The 25,597-nt window shown below is 39.3% G+C and overlaps 1 protein-coding gene across 1 annotated transcript; it reads right to left on the bottom strand.

Moving 5' to 3' along the window:
- Nucleotides 1–814: 814 nt before the first annotated feature.
- LOC115835486 (fibrous sheath-interacting protein 1-like) lies at nt 815–25,028 on the bottom strand. Its single transcript, XM_030814339.1, has 2 exons — nt 24,524–25,028; nt 815–1,088 (listed from the first exon to the last, which is right to left on the bottom strand). Exons 1-2 carry the CDS (start codon nt 24,813–24,815, stop codon nt 1,042–1,044), a joined length of 339 nt encoding a protein of 112 aa, XP_030670199.1. The 5' UTR covers nt 24,816–25,028; the 3' UTR covers nt 815–1,041.
- Between the last annotated feature and the right edge of the window lie 569 nt (nt 25,029–25,597).

The following is a 25,597-nucleotide window of genomic DNA, read 5'->3' as shown; positions in this document are numbered from 1 at the left end:
TCAGCATGAACAATTGCTATTTTAAATGAACAAATAGTAAACTGAAATAGTGTCTGGAAAAAGAAACTGCCTATCAATACCTCTGAAAATAGTAGCCATAGAATTCCTCATTTTAAAAAGTCAAGGAAATTCCATGTAAACAATCATTAATGTTATTCACTATCAGTGGACGAACATGTGCCAGCAAAAACAATGTTATGTATACATTACTCCAAATTTTATTAAAGGCAGCACAATAGCCTGCTCATTTTTTGATTCAGAAATAAACTGGACTTCCAATCCTAATGCCAACTCATCTTATGGAATGTCAACATAAAATTTTCTCATGAATCTAAGTTACTGACTTGTAACTAAACCATCTCTCTTAAAATAGTACCGCAGACTTTCTTTTAAAGTAGCTCATCTTTATTTGATGCAATCTAAAAGGCCCAAACTCTGAAAGAAAATAAGAAACTATTGTTAACTATTATTAGCAAAGTAATATATCAAATAATTCAAACTCCTACTTAAGAAACGTGTCATCACCAATAAGGTAGTAAAGGCTCTTCTAACATTGCTTTGTTGAGGCAATTCATTTCATCTTATGGCAGGTTGTACCAATTTCACAGAAATGAGACGAGTGGGAAGAAGGAAAAGCAGGGCCACAGCAAAAATTCCCAGTGACCAGCATGATCTGTCTGAATCACAGTTGAGGTGAAACATACAAAATTGAATACAGGACAATCACAGCACTTCAACGAGTTTTACCCTAACACATATACATTAAAATGTTGGTTTTTATAATGAATCCTAATATTGTAAGATTAGCAATAAATTTATAAACAATGGTCCCAAAAATTTTAATGAGCAAAAACCATTGAACAATTACACCCCAAGTCTCAAAAATATCAAGGAAATATAATCCACAAAGAGCGACTTCAAATGTCAAAATCAATAAAGAATAGTCTCTGCAGTGCATTCATTGAATTCAAATAATTCAATGAAAAATTTACTTTAACTTCATTACCAACTTTCTTAAAAGCACACCCAGCAAGTCCTTGATTAGGATTCTTTACATTCTTCTGCTGCATCTTTAGTCTCCTGCTCATCTGCACATAAAAACAATAACCACAGTTATTAGAGATTCAGAAATGTATGCATAATTAAGAAAAATAACTCAGCCTTTAAAATATTAAATCCTTTTACACATGAGGCAATAATCACACTCTCATTTAATACTTATTGAACAGCCACCATGAGCTGCAGACAAAGTTTACAAGAAAAATGGAAAGATCAGGGCACCTACTCTCACTGAGCTTACAGCTCAGGGAGAACACTACAGGTTTTGGAGCTAAAATGATTATGGATGTGGAGACACACACCGAAGTTAATATTTTGCTTTATACTAAGTTTCTGGGAAGTAGAGTGAGACCAAAAGTAGATGTTATATGTAGAATAGATAAGAGCTGATCGCCTTTCACTTCTTGAAGTGAGAAAAAAAAATTGTGACATTAACAGAAACGGAACGGAAATATTTTTCTACCCTTGGTGAGAAGGTTATCAGAAAATGCAGAATTGACAATAGAACTAAATTTTAAAAAGACAAAGAGAAACAGGAGAAACTGGAACCTTCACGCACGACTGGCAGGAATGGAAAATGGTGCAGTAGCTTTAGAAACAGTCTGGCAGTTCCTGAGAAGGTTACCATAGACCTGGCAATTCCACTTCTAGGTATATGCCCAAGAGAAATGAAAGCATACATCCATACAAAAACTTGTACGCAAGGGTTCATATCAACATTATATGTAATAGCCAAAAAGTGGAAACAACCCAAATGTCCATCAAATGATGGATAAGCAAAATGTGATATATCCATATAATTGAGACTTATTCAACAACAGAAAAGAGTGGAGTACGGATACATGCTACAACATGGATGAATCTTGAAGACATAATGTAAGAAGCCAGTCACAAAAGGCCATATGCCATATGATTCCATTTATATGAAATGTTCAGACTAGGCAAAATCACAGAGACAGAAAGACTGGTGATTGCCTAGGGCTGGGGTTGGGGAAAAATGGGAAGTGATTACTAATACGTACAATGTTGCATTGTGGGGGGTGGAAAAAATAAAAAATTGATAGTGGTGATGGAGGTACAACTCTGTAAATATACTACAAACCATTGAATTGCACATTTAATGGGATGAATTGTAGGAAGCTGGTGAACAGTGGCTCCCCAAAACTCACATCCTCATCCCTGCAACCTGTGAAAAGGGTCTTTCTAGATGCAATTAAATTAAGCATCTTGAGATAAGAAGATCATCCTGGATTCTCTGGGTGGGCCCTATATTCAATAAGAAGTGTTGTTATACAAAAAAGACAGAGGGAGATTAACACACACAGATGGAGGGAGGCAATGTGAAGACAGAGGCAGAGACTGGAGTGACGTGGCCACAAAGCCAGGAATGCCCATACCCAGGGGAAGCTGGAAGAAGCATGGAAGTGTTCTAGCATTCTCTCCTAGGGCCTCCAGGTGGCGTGTGGCCTTGGTGACACCTTGATTTCAAACTTCTGGCCTCCAAAACTGCGAGAGAATAAATTTCTGTCATGGTAATTTGTTGTGACAACCATAGGAAACTAATACAAATATATAAATTATATCTCAATAAAGCTCTTATTTAAAAAAGACTCAACCTTGTAATGAAGGGCAGATGACTTGCAGTTTCAGAGCAAAGTGATAAATGTAGTGGTACTGTCAACACATGGAGAAGAAATATTAAACAGGATGTAGAGGGAGGTGGGATGAATGAAAAGTGGATCACAATACCCCATGCATGAGGTGGGAGATGATGGGACATAATTCCATGCCTTCGTAAGTGCTATTCTCTCACTATGGAGTGTTCTTTTTGCCCACCCGGCAAATAACCATTCATCCTTGGAGGTGCAACTTAAATGCCACCTCCCATCCCTCTGTAGTGTCTATGTACTTTGTCCTGAAGCTCTTACTATGTTTGTCCTACCCTACTGTAATTATCTGTTTTAAGTGTCTGTCTTTACTCACTTAAAAATCATCATCAATAGACCTACATTGAGTAATAAAATTTTTCATCAATAGACCTAGAACAACGGTCCTCAACTGGGGGAAATTTTGCCCCCAAAGAACATTTTTTGCAATGTCTGCAGACATGTTTGTCTGTCATAACTGCAGAGGGCACTACTGACATCAAGTGAGTAAAAGCCAGGGATTCCATTAAACACCCTACAATGCACAAGACAGCCCTTCAAATGTCCAGCTCAAAATGCTAACAGTGCTGATGCTGAAAAACTCTTAGAACTTAGAAAAGCATCTAATACACAGTAGAATCTCATGAAACGTTTGTGGGGTAAATCGACGAATGAATGGATGGCAGATGGATGATGAATGACTAGCATGGAGCCCTGGGGTTTTAAGGCATGGCTGCACAGCAGAATCACCCAGACCCTGTTCTCAGAGACTGACTTAAATGACTGCTGCCAGAACCCACCCCTAGAAATTGATTAAATTCATCTGGGATGGAACCAAGCTGCTAATCTGTTTTAAATCTCACCAGGTGATTCTAACATGCAGACAGAGGTAAGAGGCAGCACCGGCTAAGGAACAGACTAAGTATAGCTTAAATGCCAGGCCGGCTCAAGGCAGATGGAAGTAGAGAGACTGGGCAATCAAAAGTATGCAAAGCATAGGTAGTTCCATACTGGTTATATGTGTCTCCAAATAAAATATTAACGAGGAAAGTGTAGAGAACTCAAGGGAGGGTCCCGGGGCATGCTTGCTCTGACTAAGAGGTTGCCCAAAAGAATGACAAGATGGATGGCTGGAGAGATCACAAGACAATGTGGATGCAGCAGTATCTTCATTAAAAAGAAATTTAAGAAGAAAAAAGCAGAGATTCAGCAGATGGGGAAAAAGATACTTTCTGTACATTATTTTCACTACCACCATCTATTTTTGATAATCCTAAAGTAGAAGTAAGTAGTAAACCATTTAGTCCGGAGCTTCTCACTCTTTAACATGCACACAAATCACTGGGGGGTATCTTAAAATTCAGGCTCTGATTCAGTAGGTCTGCAGTGGGCCTAGGACTCTACATTTCTTTTTGTCGTTGTTGTTGCCCAGGCTGGCGTGCCATATCATGATCTCAGTTCACTGCAACCTTCACCTCCCGAGTTCAAGCAATTCTCCTGCCTCAGCCTCCCGAGTAGCTGGGATTACAAGCATGTGCCACCATACCCGGCTAATTTTGTATTTTTAGTGCAGACAGGGTTTCTCCATGTTGGTCAGGCTGGTCTCAAACTCCCAACCTCTGGTGATCTGCCCGCCTGGGCCTCCCAAAGTGCTGGGATTACAGGCGTGAGCCACAGTGCCCAGCTGAGACTCTACATTTCTAACAAGCTTCCAGCTGATGCTGACACCACTAGTCCATAGACCTAGTTTACAGTCACAATAGCGGATCTTCAGTAACTTTTTACTTTACCCAATTTGAATGAAGCAACAGAATCAGAAGTTTCCAATAATTGATAAAGTGATAAGGACATTACAATTAAATATCAAAACTCTCAAGCAACCTTTGTTCATTTTATATTGCTAAACAAAATGATAGAGAAAATGATCAATAGCAAATATTTATATGAAAAGTCTACCTCAAGAACAATTAAAGAAAATTAGTTGAAAGTAAATTGAAGATATAAATTAATCAAATAGAAACTTACTGTACACTAAGGTTTTATATTAAAAAATGAATTAACATTAGACATTTCTAATATGGCATCTCTGATATTTTGGCCAAATAAACTCTGGAAGAGGGTTGGTTTGACTAGACAGAGGGAGGTTAAGTCACTAAGGGCATTGAAGAAGCAATGTGTAGCCTTGGAAAAGTAATTTAACAAATAATGACCATGAGGTCTGAAGGCACACACTGTTTGAGACAAACAGAAAACTATTAAGGCAATGATGAGTTAAGGACTTCCCTAAGAGCAATCCAAAATATTTTTAATGGAAAAGATCAGCTAATAGGGTCACTGTTTCTAGAATCTCACCGCTCTCCTGCAAACCAGTAAGACTATACTATAACAAAGAAAGTTTTCTGAAACAATCTAGTTGCCTTGAAACTGTTCAGGTGGTATGACGAAGGACATATACCAACACATACCCCCTTCAAACCACTGCAACACCCTTACCAAAAGTCAATCTGCCGGCAACCAGGCCTCATCCAGCAAGTTACAATCAATGGGCAAAATTTCAACCTCAAGTATATTCAGATTATATAGTCATCATTATTAGTAGAACTTTTTTTTTTATCTGAGGATCCCAATGAGATAACATAATTAGCTTTCTTTCATCTAAACTGAAATCGATAGTTCTCAAGTGTTCACAGTGAAATCCTGTCCCTAGCATTAATTTAGCAGCCTGGACATTCCATCCCGGGAACTCTGATTTCAGCAAGTCTGGATAGGTCCTTGGACACAGCTAGAAAACAAATAAGCAAAAAACTCCCCAGATGATCTTGATACTCACTGTGGTTAGGAATAATGCTCTGTGGTTTGTAACAGTGCTTCTCAAACTTTATTGCCGGGAAGTTATCACCAGGGATCTTATTAAAATGAAAATTCTCGGCTACAGAGAGGCGGAAATCACCGGGAGGGACAGGCGCTGCTGAAATCTCCTGAGAGGTACCCCCACCTCGCCCGGTCGCCGACTTCCTCTGCTTCTCCTCTTCCCCCCGCCCCTCCTCCCACCCCCTCCCCCCCGGGTCGGAGTGTCCCTGCGCCCCACGGGCCAGAGCAGCAGCGAGAGCAGCTTTCCCGGCTCCCTCCCCCTCGCCTCATTCACCCCCACCCCCCTTGCCGAGCGAGGAGGAGCCGGAGGAGAGGAAGATGGCGGCGGCCGCCAGCACCCGCGGTGCCGCGGGGCCGCTCCGAGGAGCCTGAGAGACCCACGGAGGCTTCGCGGGAAGACGCGGCGGCGGAGGATGAGCCTGCAGAGCGCGCAGTACCTCCGGGAGCCAAGATGGCCGAATAGGAACAGCTCCGGTCTCCAGCTCCCAGCCCCAGCGACACAGAAGACGGGTGATTTCTGCATTTCTGCTTGAGGTACTGGTTTCATCTCACTAGGGAGTGCCTAACAGTGGGTGCAGGACAGTCGGTGAAGCGCACTGCGCGCGAGCCGAAGCAGGGCGAGGCATTGACTCGGGAAGCGCAAGGGGTCAGGGAGTTCCCTTTCCTAGTCAAAGAAAGGGGAAGCAGACGGCACCTGGAATATCGGGTCAGTCCCACCCTAACTGCGCTTTTCCAACGGGCCTGGAAAACGGCACACTAGGAGATTGTGTCCCGCACCTGGCTCGGAGGGTCCTATGCCCACGGAGTCTCGCTAATTGCTAGCACAGCAGTCTGAGATCAAGCTGCGAGGCGGCAGCGAGGCTGGGGGAGGGGCGCCCGCCATTGCCCAGGCTTGCTTAGGTAAACAAAGCAGCCAGGAAGCTCGAACTGGGTGGAGCCCACCACAGCTCAAGGAGGCCTGCCTGCCTCTGTAGGCTCCACCTCTGGGGGCAGGGCACAGACAAACAAAAACTCTGCAAGAACTTCCACAGACTTAAATGTCCCTGTCTGACTGACAGCTTTGAAGAGAGTAGTGGTTCTCCCAGCACGCAGCTGGAGATCTGAGAACGGACAGACTGCCTCCTAAAGTGGGTCCCTCACCCCTGAGCAGCCTAACTGGGAGGCACCCCCCCAGTAGGGACAGACTGACACCTCATTCAACCCGGTACTTCTCTGAGACAAAACTTTCAGAGGAACTATCAGACAGCTGAATTTGTGGTCTCACAAAAATCCGCTGTTCTGCAGCCACCGCTGCTGACACCCAGCCAAACAGGGTCTGGAGTGGACCTCTAGTAAACTCCAACAGACCTGCAGCTGAGGGTCCTGTCTGGTAGAAGGAAAACTAACAAACAGAAAGGACATCCACACCAAAAACCCATCTGTACATCACCATCATCAAAGACAAAAAGTAGATAAAACCACAAAGATGGGGAAAAAACAGACCAAAAAAACTGGAAACTCTAAAAAACAGAGCACCTCTCCTCCTCCAAAGGAACGCAGTTCCTCACCAGCAACGGAACAAAGATGGATGGAGGATGACTTTGATGAGTTGAGAGAAGAAGGCTTCAGACGATCAAACTACTCTGAGCTACGAGAGGAAATTCAAAACAACAGCAAAGAAGTTAAAAACTTTGAAAAAAAATTAGAAGAATGGATAACTAGAATAACCAATGGAGAGAAGGGCTTCAAGGAGCCGATGGAGCTGAAAGCCAAGTTTCGAGAACTACGCGAAGATTGCAGAAGCCTCAGTAGCAGATGCGATCAACTGGAAGAAAGGGTATCGCTGATGGAAGATGAAATGAATGAAATGAAAAGAGAAGGGAAGTTTAGAGAAAAAAGGATAAAAAGAAATGAACAAAGCCTCCAAGAAATTTGGGACTATGTGAAAAGACCAAACCTACGTCTGATTGGTGTACCTGAAAATGATGGGGAGAATGGAACCAAGCTGGAAAACACTCTGCAAGATATTATCCAGGAGAACTTCCCCAATCTAGCAAGACAGGCCAGCATTCAGATTCAGGAAATACAGAGAACGCCACAAAGATACTCCTCGAGAAGGGCAACTCCAAGACACATTATTGTCAGATTCACCAAAGTTGAAATGAAAGAAAAAATGTTAAGGGCAGCCAGAGAGAAAGGTCGGGTTACCCACAAAGGGAAGCCCATCAGACTAACAGCTGATCTCTCAGCAGAAACTCTACAAGCCAGAAGAGAGTGGGGGCCGATATTCAACATTCTTAAAGAAAAGAATTTTCAACCCAGAATCTCCTATCCCGCCAAACTAAGCTTCATAAGTGAAGGAGAAATAAAACACTTTACAGACAAGCAAATGCTGAGTGATTTTGTCACCACCAGGCCTGCCCTAAAAGAGCTCCTGAAGGAAGCACTAAACATGGAAAGGAACAACCGGTACCAGCCACTGCAAAAACATGCCAAATTGTAAAGACCATCGAGACTAGGAAGAAACTATAGCAACTAACGAGCAAAATAACCAACTAACATCATAATGACAGGATCAGATTCACACATAACAATATTAACGTTAAATGTAAATGGGCTAAATGCTCCAATCAAAAGACACAGACTGGCAAACTGGATAAGGAGTCAGGACCCATCAGTGTGCTGTATTCAGGAAACACATCTCACGTGCAGAGACACACATAGACTCAAAATAAAGGGATGGAGGAAGATCTATCAAGCAAATGGAAAACAAAAAAAGGCAGGGGTTGCAATCCTAGTCTCTGATAAAATAGACTTTAAACCAACAAAGATCAAAAGAGACAAAGAAGGCCATTACATAATGGTAAAGGGATCAATTCATCAAGAAGAGCTAACTATCCTAAATATATATGCACCCAACACAGGAGCACCCAGATTCATAAAGCAAGTCCTGAGTGACCTACTAAGGGACTTAAACTCCCACACAATAATAATGGGAGATTTTAACACCCCACTGTCAGCATTAGACAGATCAACGAGACAGAAAGTTAACAAGGATATCCAGGAATTGAACTCAGCTCTACATAAAGTGGACCTAATAGACATCTACAGAACTCTCCACCCCAAGTCAACAGAATATACATTTTTTTCAGCACCACACCACACCTATTCCAAAATTGACCACATAGTTGGAAGTAAAGCTCTCCTCAGCAAATGTAAAAGAACAGAAATTATAACAAACTGTCTCTCAGACCACAGTGCAATCAAACTAGAACTCAGGATTAAGAAACTCACTCAAAACCACTCTACTACATGGAAACTGAACAACCTGCTCCTGAATGACTATTGGGTACATAATGAAATGAAGGCAGAAATAAAGATGTTCTTTGAAACCAACGAGAACAAAGACACAACATACCAGAATCTCTGGGACACATTCAAAGCAGTGTGTAGAGGGAAATTTATAGCACTAAATGCCCACAAGAGAAAGCAGGAAAGATCCAAAATTGACACCCTAACATCACAATTAAAAGAACTAGAAAAGCAAGAGCAAACACATTCAAAAGCTAGCAGAAGGCTAGAAATAACTAAAATCAGAGCAGAACTGAAGGAAATAGAGACACAAAAAACCCTTCAAAAAATTAATGAATCCAGGAGCTGGTTTTTTGAAAAGATCAACAAAATTGATGGACCGCTAGCAAGACTAATAAAGAAGAAAAGAGAGAAGAATCAAATAGATGCAATAAAAAACGAAAAAGGGGATATCACCACCGATCCCACAGAAATACAATCTACCATCAGAGAATACTACAAACACCTCTATGCAAATAAACTAGAAAATCTAGAAGAAATGGATAAATTCCTCGACAAATACACCCTCCCAAGACTAAACCAGGAAGAAGTTGAATCTCTGAATAGACCAATAACAGGTTCTGAAATTGTGGCAATAATCAATAGCTTACCAACCAAAAAGAGTCCAGGACCTGATGGATTCACAGCCGAATTCTACCAGAGGTACAAGGAGGAACTGGTACCATTCCTTCTGAAACTATTCCAATCGATAGAAAAAGAGGGAATCCTCCCTAACACATTTTATGAAGCCAGCATCGTCCTGATACCAAAACCTGGCAGAGACATAACCAAAAAAGAGAATTTCAGACCAATATCCTTGATGAACATTGATGCAAAAATCCTCAATAAAATACTGGCAAACCGAATCCAGCAGCACATCAAAAAGCTTATCCACCATGATCAAGTGGGCTTCATCCCTGGGATGCAAGGCTGGTTCAACATACGCAAATCAATAAATGTAATCCAACATATAAACAGAACCAAAGACAAAAACCACATGATTATCTCAATAGATGCAGAAAAGGCCTTTGACAAAATTCAACAACCCTTCATGCTAAAAACTCTCAATAAATTAGGTATTGATGGGACGTATCTCAAAATAATAAGAGCTATCTACAACAAACCCACAGCCAATATCATACTGAATGGGCAAAAACTGGAAGCATTCCCTCTGAAAACTGGCACAAGACAGGGATGCCCTCTCTCACCGCTCCTGTTCAACATAGTGCTGGAAGTTCTGGCCAGAGCAATCAGGCAGGAGAAGGAAATAAAAGGTATTCAATTAGGAAAAGAGGAAGTCAAATTGTCCCTGTTTGCAGATGACATGATTGTATATCTAGAAAACCCCATTGTCTCAGCCCAAAATCTCCTTAAGCTGATTAGCAACTTCAGCGAAGTCTCAGGATACAAAATTAATGTACAAAAATCACAAGCATTCTTGTACACCAATAACAGACAAACAGAGAGCCAAATCATGAGTGAACTCCCATTCACAATTGCTTCAAAGAGAATAAAATACCTAGGAATCCAACTTACAAGGGATGTGAAGGACCTCTTCAAGGAGAACTACAAACCACTGCTCAATGAAATAAAAGAGGATACAAACAAATGGAAGAACATTCCATGCTCATGGGTTGGAAGAATCAGTATCGTGAAAATGGCCATACTGCCCAAGGTAATTTATAGATTCAATGCCATCCCCATCAAGCTACCAATGACTTTCTTCACAGAATTGGAAAAAACTACTTTAAAGTTCATATGGAACCAAAAAAGAGCCTGCATCGCCAAGTCAATCCTAAGCCAAAAGAACAAAGCTGGAGGCATCACGCTACCTGACTTTAAACTATACTACAAGGCTACAGTAACCAAAACAGCATGGTACTGGTACCACAACAGAGACATAGATCAATGGAACAGAACAGAGCCCTCAGAAATGATGCCGCATAGCTACAACTATCTGATCTTTGACAAACCTGACAAAAACAAGCAATGGGGAAAGGATTCCCTATTTAATAAATGGTGCTGGGAAAACTGGCTAGCCATATGTAGAAAGCTGCAACTGGATCCCTTCCTTACACCTTATACAAAAATTAATTCAAGATGGATTAAAGACTTATATGTTAGACCTAAAACCATTAAAATCCTACAAGAAAACCTAGGCAATACCATTCAGGACATAGGCGTGGGCAAGGACTTCATGTCTAAAACACCAAAAGCAATGGCAACAAAAGCCAAAATCGACAAATGGGATCTCATTAAACTAAAGAGCTTCTGCACAGCAAAACAAACTATCATCAGAATGAACAGGCAACCTACAGAATGGGAGAAAATTTTTGCAACCTACTCATCTGACAAAGGGCTAATATCCAGAATCTACAATGAACTCAAACAAATTTACAAGAAAAAAACAAACAACCCCATCAAAAAGTGGGCAGAGGACATGAACAGACACTTCTCAAAAGAAGACATTTATGCAGCCAGAAAACACATGAAGAAATGCTCATCATCACTGGCCATCAGAGAAATGCAAATCAAAACCACAGTGAGATACCATCTCACACCAGTTAGAATGGCCATCATTAAAAAATCAGGAAACAACAGGTGCTGGAGAGGATGTGGAGAAATAGGAACACTTTTACACTGTTGGTGGGACTGTAAACTAGTTCAACCATTGTGGAAGTCAGTGTGGCGATTCCTCAGGGATCTCGAACTAGAAATACCATTTGACCCAGCCATCCCATTACTGGGCATATACCCAAAGGACTATAAATCATGCTGCTATAAAGACACATGCACACGTATGTTTATTGCGGCACTATTCACAATAGCAAAGAGTTGGAACCAACCCAAATGTCCAACAACGATAGACTGGATTAAGAAAATGTGGCACATATACACCATGGAATACTATGCAGCCATAAAAAATGATGAGTTCGTGTCCTTTGTAGGGACATGGATGAAACTGGAAAACATCATTCTCAGTAAACTATCGCAAGGACAAAAAACCAAACACCGCATGTTCTCACTGATAGGTGGGAATTGAACAATGAGAACTCATGGACACAGGAAGGGGAACATCACACTCCGGGGACTGTTGTGGGGTGGGGGGAGGGGGGAGGGACAGCATTAGGAGATACACCTAATGCTAAATGACGAGTTAATGGGTGCAGGAAATCAACATGGCACATGGATACATATGTAACAAACCTGCACATTGTGCACATGTACCCTAAAACCCTAAAGTATAATTAAAAAAAAAAAAAAATGCAAAAAAAAAAAAAAAAAAAAAATGCATTTAAATAAAATGAAATTTAAGATCCAAAAAAAAAAAAAAAAAAAAAAAAAAAATGAAAATTCTCATGCCCTAGGTTGTGGGTGGGCCCTTAGGGGCCCTGCATTTCTAACAAGCTCCCAGTGGTAGGACTGCACTACAAGCAGAGGAGACTTACAACATGGAATGGAAATTCAATGTCTCCAAAGGACCAAGCCCATGAAGTAGAGAGGGCTAGGTGGGGGCTGCGTCCTCTTGGAGAATACACATGCCTTCTAAGGGGAGCATCTGCTACTCAGCTCCCGTAGGTGGTGGTAGGACTTGCTGATTTGTCAGAAATGTCAGAAATCTAGCCTTTTATGGAAAAATCTCCTGACAACGTTCAATGTTAAATGCCATGTAAGCCAACCAAGTCCAGTCACAGAGCTAATCATTTTATGTGAATGTTCTCATTTGATCCTCATTACAACCCTACAGGGTATTAAGCCATCTTACGTGATAGATAAGGAAACCAAGGTGTAGAGGAGAGAGAGAGAGAAATTAACTAACTTACCTAAGATCTCCATCTAGCAGCAGAACAGGGATTCAAACCCAGGTCTTCCCTACCCAGAACCCATGTTCCTAACCACTAGGCCACTTCCCACTGGTGCGTGGTAGGCCACCCTCCCTCTGCTAATCTACGTTCTAGCCTGGGATTCTGCTACTTACTTGGACTCCCTTAGTTTGGTCCTTTGAGTAACTAATCTGCTCTTTGGTTTTATGTTCACAGTTTCAATTTAGAGTGACCAACCGTTCCAGTTTGCTAGAGACTGAGGATTTCCTGGGACATGGGACATTCAATGGTAAAACCAGGACACTTCTGAGCAATCCAAGACAGTTGGCCACTATAGTTTTCATTCAGAGGTATTATTTTAAAAAGAAAACAAAACTTACATGACTCTTACTGCATTTACTATAGGCTTTTAAACTGACACATAATTGTACATATCTATGGGATACACAGTGATATTTTAATACATACAATGTCTAGTGGTCAAATCAGGTAAATTGCATACCCATCACCTCATTTATCAATTCTCTGTGTTAAGAACATTCAAAATCCTCTCTTCTAGCTATCTGAAAATATATATTATTGTTGACTATAGTCACCCTACAGTGCTATAGAATATTAGAACTTATTCCTCCTATATAGCTATAATTTTGTATCCTTTAACCAGTAACTCCCTATCCCTTCCTCCCTGCTAACTTATACAACTTTTCAAGAATACTGTTCACTCAATAGGTCCAATGAGAAATTCCACTTTGTTTTTCTTAAAGAATTAGTGCAGTTCTGTCCCCGTTTTTTACTGCACAACTGATTTTGTGTCCCTTTTTGCCCTATTTTACTATGTTTGTTATTTGCTAATACCATGTTCATCTTTATTTTATGAACTTCTGTTAATAATTAGCTCAAACGCTTAGTAGGAAGGGAGGATACTATACAAGCATAGATGGCTTTTGCTTTGATTACCTAGAAAGCAACTCAGTATTAGATAATTTGATTAAATATTAGACTAACTCACAGACCTGATGCTTTTTGCTTCGGAAGTGCCAATACATTCAGGATTGTCTCTGAGGTTAAGTGTGACCTGACAACACTTAATCCCCACTCTCCTCATGCTTCCACAAGGAGGAACTTGCAGTGGAAGCATGCTGGCCTCACTTCACAGGCTCCACACTGTCCGTGGGAAGCTAAGTTTGGGAGATGAAGTGGCATGCTCAGCTCAGCCCCTGCCTCCTCAGGAGTCGGCACCCAGCTCCCACCTGATGCTGCTCCCCAAGGCTCCATGCTTTGCTCCTCCACCCTATTGGTTTTACATGGACAGGTCTCCACAGATGATGCCTGAGGTTTTCCATCTCTGCCAGTGACTGGGTGGGTATGTTTATTTTAAAGGCATAGCATTAGAAGCCTGTCTGGCTGCCCACCGGATCATGACAATCCTCTACATTTCATTAGCAATAAAGCGAACCTCCTTGATCTCCATTTGTCAGAATCTCTCTCTCTCTCAATTGGTTCTGACCTGGGTGGGGAAGAGAAGAGTACTATTTATTTGTCCCGTAAAACCCCAGTAACTAGTGAGTACAATGCTGAATTTACTGAACCTTGTATTCAAAAATTCAAATAATAATGGTTACCATGAAGCTTAAAGCACAAACATTGATAATGTGTTTCACATTGAAAATTTTTAATACAACTGATAGGCAAATCCTTATTTTTCAATACCACCATTTAAATTGGTCTTCAAGGTCACTGAGTTTGGTTCTTGTTTTGAAGCCTTATCTGACTCTGCCTTTTAGAAGCAGAATTGAAATAGTTGGAACAGACCTCAGCACATCAAGGAAAAGACAACTACGTATCAGTAATACTTGCTACTGAAAGAGAAAACAATAAATGGCTTTTCTTATTTTCTTCCTGTCTGCTTCCAGAAATCTAATCGGAATCACACTCTTGTGTATCTATTTCCTGAGAAGGAGGTAGAACAGAAATGTAACAGCCGAACACGCAGTGACTCCTCATTAGTTATGTCTTCAAAGGGCTTTTTGTCAAGAAAACTGACACAGAATTCAGTTTTGATGCACACTTTTGTAGAAAGCACATAATGTACAATTTAGTATTTTAGAATAAAATTGATCAGCAAGTTATTTTAATAATTGTAAATAATGAGGTTAGTAAAACTCCAACTTCAGATATTCTAACATGCTCAAAGTAATAATGTAGGACCTATTCCTTTGAGCTTATTATGTAATAAACAGAAAGTAAAATATGGTTCACATATTCACACCTATGACATCTTAATCATACTCACAGGGTTAATTGTTATAATTGCATATTAAGATTATCTGGTATAATCAGAGCCATGTTCTGTGTCTCCATAGCTTCTTTCCATTAAGTCACATTAAGTTCCAATTCATTCCATCTTGTCATGCTCTACCCAGTGACAGATATGCATCAGTGTGACTCATGTTCACATAAAAATAAAGTCATATCTTAGCAAATTACTTTTCTAAACCCCCCTACATATGGACTCCATGGGAATGAGATCCCATACACAAGAAATCATTGCATCCAATTTTGTAAGTTTGATTTCAGAAGTCAGAAGAGATTCAGATACTTTCTCTCTAATAAAAACCCTTTATCCAAAAAGAAGGACAATATACTGCAATTTTAGAGTAGAACAAAGTTTTCACAGTTCATTTATTAAATGAAGATCTTTGGTGTGGAGAAAGCAAACCACACCCATCTAACTGAATTGCATTTGTAAGTGAACTCTGCTGCTAAATAAAAACATTATAGCTGGAAGTTCTAGTCAGCAAGACGGCAGAATGGGAGTTGCTCAGCTCCCATACCCCCAACAAAAATCCAACCAACAACTATTTACAGGCAAGAATATCTTCATTAATACTCCTGAAGTCCTTGAACGTGAAAGGCTGAGACACCCCCTTGGACCACATAACTGAAAAAAGCCTCATTCAAGGGGTAAGCGGAATAGAGGAATGGTTTCACTTTGACCACATCACCACTCCCAAAACCCTGCCACACCTCAAGCCAGCACAGCACCACACACAGAAGATTCCCTGGGCCCACAGTTTCTACAGTGGGAAAAGAGAGTTAGAGGCAAACATTCAGCTTCCCCAACATTCTGGGACCCTGAGCAGGAAGCCCACTCATTATTATCTCCCGGGAAACACTGGGAGTTCAGGCAGGGCTAGACCACGTAGGATCAGCCAGAAACACAGAACAAAAGTGAGACTCACAGAAACGAGCACGTGGATCTTGCAGTGGCTCTGCATTCTAGCCAATGGAGGCACTCCACCAGAGAAACTGGCCAACAGCATTAGCATTGTCCTGCAGGAAGTACAGTCAACTGATCTGTCAGGCTTCACTCCCTAGCCAGCTTCCCCACCTAGCTCTGGTGCTCTCCTTAAGCCTTCCCCAGGCCAGGCAGCAAGGGCAGGTCAGTGATTACCTAAGGAGGGTAGCAACGGGCCCCACCCAACCCCAGCAGCCAACTAGCCTAACCCTACCAAGCCTTCATGTTCTGCTTAAGGCTTCCCAGGCTGGGAGGCAAGTGCAGGTCAATGAATGAATATCTATGGACAAAAGTACCTGGCCCCACCCAACCCCAGCAGCTGCATGGTGACCCCACAAAGCCTCAGTGCTTTGCTTAAGGCTTCCCTGAGGGAAGCCTGCATCGACGCGTTTCTCTAGATGATAGCCTGGTCCATCCTGAATGGCTGAGCACAACAGCAGAAACCTTGCCCAGTCTCTGAGCCCAGCACACAGCCCTGCCCAGCTACAGATTAAAAACAGCAGTACTTCCCAGCCAGAGAAAACAACATGCAACCCTGTGCAATCAGAGGCTATTACAGAGCCCAGCCAGTAGCTCCACCTTAACTGTGGAGTCCAGCTAGTGATCTGTCTCATCAGACCACAGAGCACAGACAGAAGTTCCGCTTGACCTCAAAGCACAGGCAGCAGGCTGGCCCAACAGCAACCCAACAGCAAGGTCTACCTGTCTGGGGTTGTTATCAGCTGGCCCACCCATAATCAAATGCTACACTAACTAGTGAAGGTCTACCAGTGTGAAAGAAAACCTTCAAGGCCAAAAGAGGTGGCCATTTCCTCAAATGTGTAGACAACAAGGTTTAGAAAGAATCAGGGAAATGTGACACAACAAAAAGAAACTAATAAAGCCCCAATAATGGACCCTGAAAAAAATGGAGAGCTATGAAAAAAGAATGAAGAAAGCCTACATAAATTATGGGACACCATCAAGAAAACTAACTTTCTTATAATAAAAATCTAAGAAAGATATGATAAAGAAAAAGGCCCAGAAAATATATTTAAGAAAATATGGCTGAAAGTTTCCAAAATTTGTGGAAATACAACAACATCCAGGTATAGAAAGCTCAGAGATCTCCAATTAAATTCAAGCCAAAGATGAGTGCACCAAGACAAATCATAATCAAACTATTAAAAAACAAAGACGGCCGGGCACGGTGGCTCATGCCTGTAATCCTAGCACTTTGGGAGGTTGAGGTGGGTGGATCACAATGTCAGGAGTTTGAGACCAGCCTGGCCAATATGGTGAAACCCCGTCTCTACTAAAAATACAAAAATTTGCTGGGCATGGTGGTGCGTGCCTGTAGTCTCAGCTACTCAGGAGGCTGAGGCAGGAGAATCGCTTAAACCGAGGAGGCAGAGGCTGCAGTGAGCCAAGATCATGCCACTGCACTCTAGCCTGGGCGACAGAGCAAGACTCTGCCTTAAAATAAAATAAGATAAAAATAAAAATAAAACAAAGACAAAGAATCCTGAAAGCAGTATGAGATCAGGGATGTATCACATTCAAGGGAGTCCCAAAACAGCAATCAGCAGATTTCTCAGCAGAATCCCTGCAAGCCATAAAAGGGTGGGATAATATAATCAAAGTGCAGAAGAAAAACAAAACTGGCAACCAAGAATACTTAACTCAGCAAAGCTATTCCTCAGAAATAAGGGATAAATAAAAACTTTCCCAAACAAACAAAAACTAAGTAAGTTTATCACCATTAGGGCTGCCTTACAGGAAATGCTAAAGGGAGCTAAGCTGAAATAAAAGGCTCCTAATTGATACATAAAACGTATAAAAGCAAAAAGCACTAAATGGTGTAAGTAAGACATAGTCATATTCAGAATAATACTGTAAGGATGGTGTGTAAAGGAATTTTCTCTGTATTATGAGAGTTAAAAAACAAAACTATTAAAAACAAATGCAGCTATAATGAATTGTTAAAGGAATCCAAATTACAAAAAGATGTAAAATTTACATCTAAATCATAAAAGATGTCGGGGGGAGGGAGTTAAAGTATTGAGATTTTATATGCCATAAAAGTTATCAGCTTAAAATAGCCTGTTATAAGAAGATTTTTTGTTTTTGTTTTTTTTTATTTTTTAAAGATATGGAGTCTTGCTATATTGCCCAGGCAGGGCTCAAACTCCTTGGCTGAAGTGATCCTCCCACTTCAACCTTCCAAGTAGATGGGACTACAGGTATGCACAACCATGCCCAGCCTGTACAAGATGTTTTATATAAACCTGATGGTAAACACAAACAAAAACCTGTAATAGTTGCACAAAATATAAAAGGAAAAGATTCAAAGCATACCATCACAGAAAATTATCAAACCACAAAGGAAAAGTAGCAAGAGAGGAAGAAAGAAACAACAGATCTACAAAACAACCAGAAGCAAATTACAAAATGGCAGTAGCAAGTCCTTACCTATCAGCAATTACCTTGAATGTAAATGGATTAAAGTCGCTAGTCAAAATACATAGAGTGGCTGAATGGGTTTTAAACATAGTAATAAAAGGCCAACTATATGCTACCTATGAGAGACTCACTTTACTAGTAAGAAAATACATAGACAAAGTGAAGGGATGGAAAAGTTACTCCATGCAAATCAAAACCAAAAGAGAGCAGGGATTAGCTATACTTATATCAGACAAAATAGACTTTAAGTCAAAAGCTACACAAAGAGACAAAGAAGGTCATTATATAATGATAAAGGGATCATTTCATTAAGAGGACATAATTGTAAACATATACACACCCAACACTGGAACACCTAAATACATAAAGCAATTATTACATGATCTGAGAGATAGACTGCAATAGTATAAGAGTAGGGGACCTCAAAACCCCACTTTCAATGATGAAGAGATCATCTAGACAGAAAATCAATAAGAAAACGTTGGACTTGAATTACACTTTAAATCAAATGGACCTCACATTCATATACAAAACATCACATCCTACAGCAAGAAAATACACATTCTTAAGCACACATGGCACATTCTCCAGGATAGGCCACAAAACAAGTCTTAATGAACTTAAGAGGATTTTAATCATATCAAGTATCTTTTCTGATTACAGTGGCATGAACCTAGAAATCTATAACAAGAAATCTTGGAAAATTCACAAATATGTGGAAATTAAACAACATGCTCCTAAACAAACAATAGGTCAGAGGCAGAAAAAAGGAAATCAAACTATATTTTGAGATAAAAATGGAAACACAACATAACAAAACTAATGGGATGCTGACAAAAGCAGTTCTAAGTGGGAAATATATAACAATAAATGCCTATTATCAAAGAAAAAATCTCAAGTAAACAATCTAATGTTAAACCTCAAAAAACTAGAAAAAGAACCAACTAAGTCCAAAGTTGGCAGAAGAAAGAAAATAACAAATATTAGAGCCAAAATAAACGAAATAGAGACTAGAAACAATAGAAAAAATCAACAAAACTAAGAGTTGACTTTTTGAAAAGATAAACAAAATTGACAAACCCTTAGCTAGAATAACTAGGAAAAGAAAGAAAGAAAACTCAAATGAATAAAATCCTCTGAACTCATTACATCATCATGTAATGGGAAGATAATGATTATGCCCATATTTTTGTCTCATGATAGTTTTAGCTTATACAAAAAGTCTTAATATAAATGACCAAAAATAAAGGAATGCTTAAATTATGATATATCAATAGGATACATTGCAGCCATTATAATGAATGATTTAGAAGAATATTTACTTTAACAGAGAATGCTCAAAATATAAAAGAAAAAATAGCAGAATATATTATAAGAAGAATATGAAGACAATTTAAAATATACAACTAGAAAAAAGATGAATGTTAATATTAACAATGAATAGGTCTGGACAATGATTTTATCTTCTACACTTTTCTGTATGTTTCAAATATCCTTCAACAAATTTACATTTGTTGTGCTATTAGAAAGCAATAACAAATACTTTTTAAAGTCTTAAAGCTAAAAACTTCTGCTTATTTAAAACAAAACAAAAACGAAATGAAAGAGGAGACATTATAACTGATACCAAAGAAATACAAAGGGTAATTATGTAAAATTATATGCCAACATATAATAACCTAGATATTTTATTGGATAACCTAGACGTGAACAGATTCCTAGACACATACATCCTACCAAGACTGAATCATAAAGAAACAGAAAATCTGAACAGACCACTAATGAGCAAGGAGGTTGACTCAGCAATAAAAAGCCTCCTATCAAAAAAAGGCCCAGGGCCAGATGCCTTCACTACTGAATTCTACCAAACATTTAAAGAAGAACTAATACCAGTGCTTCTCAAACTCTTCCAAAAAATTGAAGTGGAAGAAAGGCTTCCAAACTCATTTTACAAGGCCAGCATTACCCAGATACCAAAGCCAGACAAGAATACTACAAGAAAAAAAAATTACAGGCCAATATCCCTGATAAACACAGATGTGAAAATCCTCAACAAAGTACTAGCAAACCGAATTCAAAAACAATTAAAAGAATCATTCACATGATCAAGTGGGCTTTATCCCGGTTCAACATATGCAAATTAATAAGTAGGATATACTACATTAATAAAATGAAGGATAAAAACCATATGATAATCTCAATAGATGCAGAAAAAGCATTTGACAAAATTCAACACTACTTCATGATAAAAATTCTCAACAGATTAGGTATAGAGGTAAAGTACATAATAAAGGCCATATAAGATAAATCTGTAACTAACATCATACTCAACGGTGAAAAGTGGAAAGCTTTTCCACAAGGATGCCCACTCTCACCACTTTTTTTCAACATAGTACTTAATGTCCTGGCCAGAGTTAGGCAAGAAAAACAAATAAAAGGCATCCTAATAGGAAATGAAGAAATGAAATTATCTCTCTTTGCTGATGACATGATCTTGTATATAGAAAACGCTAAAGACTCCACCAAAAAACTGTCAGAAGTGACAAAAAAAAATCAGTAAAGTTACAGGATATAAAATCAACATACAAAAATCAGGAACATTTCTATACATTAAGAACAAACTATCTAAATAGGAAATTAAGAAAACAATCCCATTAACAATTGTCTCTAATAAAAAAAATTAACCAAGGAGGTGAAAGAACTATGTATTGACAACTATAGAACACTGATGAAAGAAAGTGAAGAAAAAGCAAATCAATTAAAAGATGTCCCATGTTCCCAGCCTGGCCCACATGGTGAAATCTCGTCTCTACTAAAGATAGAAAAAATTAGCCGGGTGAGGTGGCACGCACCTGTAATTTTGGCTACTCGGGAGGCTGAGGCAGGAGAATCACTTGAACCCAGGAGGCAGAGGTTGCAGTGAACCAAGATCATGCCATTGCACTCCAGCCTGGGTGACAGGGCAAGACTCCGTCTCAAAAAAAAAAGAAGATGTACCATATACATGGATTGAAAGAATTAATGGTTACAATGTTCACACTATCCAAAGTCATCTATAGATTTAATGCAATTCCTATCAAAAATCCAGACACAATCCTTAAATCTGTATGGAACACAATAGACCCTGAATAGCCAAAGAAATCTTGAGCAAAAAGAACGAAGCTGGAGGTATCACACTCCCTGATTTCAAAGTATAACACAATTATAATTGCAACAACATGCTACTGGCATAAAAACAAGATAACATCAATCAACAGAACAGGACAGAAAGCCCAGAAATAAACTCATGCATTTACGGTCAATTGATTTTTGACAAAGATGTCAAGAATGCACAATGGGGAAAGGTGTTGGGACAACTGAATATCCATATGCAGAATAATAAAATTTAATCCTTATCTCACTCCATATATAAAAATCAACTCAAAATGGATTAAAGACACAAATATAAGACCCAAAACTGTAAAACTACTAGAATAAAACAGGGGAAATGCTCCATGACATTGGTCTAAGCAGTGACTTTTTTTTAATATGACCTTGAAGGCACAGGCAAAAATAGACAAATGAGATGATATCAAACCAAAAAGTGTCTGCACAGCAAAGAAAACAATGAACAAAGTAAAGAGACAATCTGTGAAGTAGGAGAAAATACTTTCAAACTACACATCTGATAAGGGGTTAATATCCGAAATATATAAGGAACTCAAACAATTCAATAGCAAAAAAAAAAAAAATTAAAAAATAGGCAAAAGACCTGAACAGACATTTCCCAAAAGAAGACATAAAAATGGCCAACAGGTTCATGAAAAAATACTTAGCATCATTAATCATTAAGAACATGTAAATTAAAATCAAAATGAGATGCTACGTCACACCTGTTATAACAACTATTATCAAAAGATGAAAGAGACCGGGTGTGGTGGCTCACACCTGTAATCCCAGTACTTTGGGAGGCCAAGGTGGGTGGATCATGAGGTGAAGAGATCAAGACCATCCTGGCTAACACAGTGAAACTCCATCTCTACTAAAAATACAAAAAAAAATAAAAAAAAAAAAAAAAAAAAAAGTCAAACTCATGGAAGTGGAGAGTAGGACGGAAGTTACCAGTGGCTGGGAGATGAAGAGGGGGAAAAAGGGAATGGAGAGTTGTTGACTAACAGGTACCAATTTTCACTTAGGAAGAATAAATTTTGAGATGAATTGCACAGCAGGGTAACTACAGTCATTAATCACATATCGTATGTTTCAAAATAACTAAGAGTAAATCTCAAGTGTCTTACCACAAAAAAATGGTAAGTGAGGTGATAGATACGTAAATGAGCTTGATTTACTCATCTCACATTGTATACATACATCAAATCATCATACTTTACCCCACAAATGTATATAATTATGATGCCAATTTAAAAAATATTAATTTAAAAATTACAGCTTGCGAAATTTCATGTAAGAAACAAAAAATCCAAATCTTTATATAGAATGTGTGACTTACATAACTCTTAAGCAACATTACCTACTTTCATTGGTAATGTAAGGAATAAATGTGAACCACGTTTTCAGTGTTTTATTCCAAAACTGGTTATACATTTAAATTCTTTTATTTATTAAACAGGCACTTGGCTTAAGGCAGCACTTTAGACACGATGGAAAATGTAACAATGAATTGCAAGATAGAATCGCTGTTTTTAAAAATGTTACGCAGTTTTAAGGAAGAGAAGGTGAGTATGTATGTGATCCTATAGGAAACCAAAGTGCTTGGACATTCACAGAGGACAGAAAACTTAACAGAGGGGACCGGGGAAGGCTACAATCAGAGAGGATAAGGTTGGAATTCAAACACCATTGAAGGGGTACCTGAACATTTCTGGGAAGAAGAGGGCCTGAACAACAGCAGAGGCTAGGAAATCACCGGAAATCATTAGATCAGATTAGCTATACACTGAATAACATTTAGGTGACTACTTAGAGATTGATTAGGAAAAGAACTTCAGGTCAGACCATGGAGACACTGAACAGCAAGTTAAGGAATTCTGATTTTGATCAACAGGCATTGGTGAGCCATAGAAGGAAGTGTGGTTATCAAAGCTGTGCTTTAAGGAAATTCGTTTAGTGGTTGTCAACAATGGTAGGAGGAGAAGAGAGACTTGAGGCAGGGAGGTCTGGGAGAAGGGTTACGGGATTGGTCCAGTTGAAGTTGTAGGAAGAGAAAGGAAGGGATGGGCATGAGAGACACTGCAGGAATATAACAATCAACACCTGAACACTGGAAGTGGGAAGCAAGAAACAGAAGTAATTCGGTGATGACTCCGATTTTGCGCCTGGGTGACTAAGGAAATGGAAGTCAAAACCAAAATCCGACTCAGTTCAGAGTTAATGGATTATAGATTTAATAAGGAATAGATTAATAGAAATGTAATAGCCAATATATTTTAGAGTAATCTACAATAGAGGTAAAAGTTGAATCAATTTAAATAGATTCACCAATTGTTACACAGATTTCTAACATAAATAATTGAATATTTGTTTGTGTCAAAAACTGGTTATAGCTGTATCCTGTACCATGGTGCCATTGCAAGATGAAACACTAGATCGTGACGAAACACCTAAGAACATAGGAGTGGCTCAGGAGAGGAGGTTTGCGTATAGAAACTAATATAACCACAATGAGTTATGGCGTTTTACATTTTTAATTCATTCATTAGAACAAATTTTCATCACTAAAGTTTGAAAATACTAAAGTTTGAAGTTGAAATACTAAGCAAATCTATTCAAAGTATTTCTCTCCATTCAAACTAATTTCTCTTTTCCTGTGAAACCAACATTTTCTGGATGACACAATTAATTACCATCAAGAATAACGTATTTCATAGAGTACTAACCTCAACTTTGATTTCATAAGAGCATTGGGAAATAGGTTTTATGTTTGCATGCTCTTATTGACGGTACCTGTGACTTACAAACATACCTTCTATCTGACTCTAATTTAAACCGTAATACCTTTATATTGAGGTGCTTTTAAGAATTATTTACCAAAACACATGTTCGCCAAGCCTCACCTGCTATTGTATTCTCTGGAGAACTGAGTTTCAGATGTTGGTCTTCTGATGAAAGGCTCACACTGATACCATACAGTGGATCATCTAAGAAGGAGGGCCTTTTCAGTCTCCCAATGCCAAGAGTCTTCGACATAAAATAGTCTTTTCTGTCACTAATAATATCATCCTTGGAGAACTGAAGGCATTTCATATTCTCTGCTTCAGTGGCAAGAGCTTCTGACATGTTATGTCCAGTCAAGGCTTTAGTGAGATAGTAGCCTTCAGAAGCTTCACATTCTGCACTCTCAAGCATATCTGCATCTTCTACCTCAGTTTTCTGGACCTTTGTTTCTGATTCATTTAGCAATTTAGAGATGATGGACCTGGAAAGCTGGGGGAACACAGGTGTTACGTCCTCAATGTCTTCATTTTTTCTTTCTGAAGAAAGTTTAATGATGGATTTTTGTTTAAGTATGCATTCATCCAGAAGACACTTTAACTGTTCTTCAGAGAGACGTGATGTGGACTCTAACTGATGAAACAAACCAAAAGTTTACATAGTCAGTTGACTGAGTAAACATATTTATTTTTGGTAGGCATCCAGTAATACAATATAAATGCAAGTAACCCCTTACGCAACACATAAAAATAGAAAAATAATTCATTGTAAAGTATCCAAAACTGTAGGGGAAATGTCATAATCCTGGCAAAATCTTTGGTTGGTGTTTCTCTGACCCCACCCATCCCTCAGCATGAACCCCACCACCATCCAATTCCTTAACTGGGAAAAAAATTGGCATACAAGGCAGACTACCCCTACCCCTGGGGGTTCAGCACTCCCATGTCTGTCCACAACTGTCAGTGGACAATACTGCTGAAGACAGAAAAGGAAGGGTGAAGAGTGGTGCATCCTGCGATGTGTCGTTGCTGCAAAGCTACAGGTCTAGGCAGAGGCCAGGGGCATTCCAGAGGCGGTGCATTTGGGAAGAATGATTTGATCATGCATATTTAATCTCTGCTTGTAAAGGTTACCAGGGCTAAGTGTTTCAACCAAGACCTTAAATATTTAAAACATTTTTTTTCTTCCAGCATTAT

This window comes from Nomascus leucogenys, chromosome 6 (assembly GCF_006542625.1).
Source record: "Nomascus leucogenys isolate Asia chromosome 6, Asia_NLE_v1, whole genome shotgun sequence".
NCBI classification, from domain to species: domain Eukaryota; kingdom Metazoa; phylum Chordata; class Mammalia; order Primates; family Hylobatidae; genus Nomascus; species Nomascus leucogenys.
Note: the sequence above shows the minus strand (reverse complement) of the source record. Positions and strands in the feature narration are given on the sequence as shown.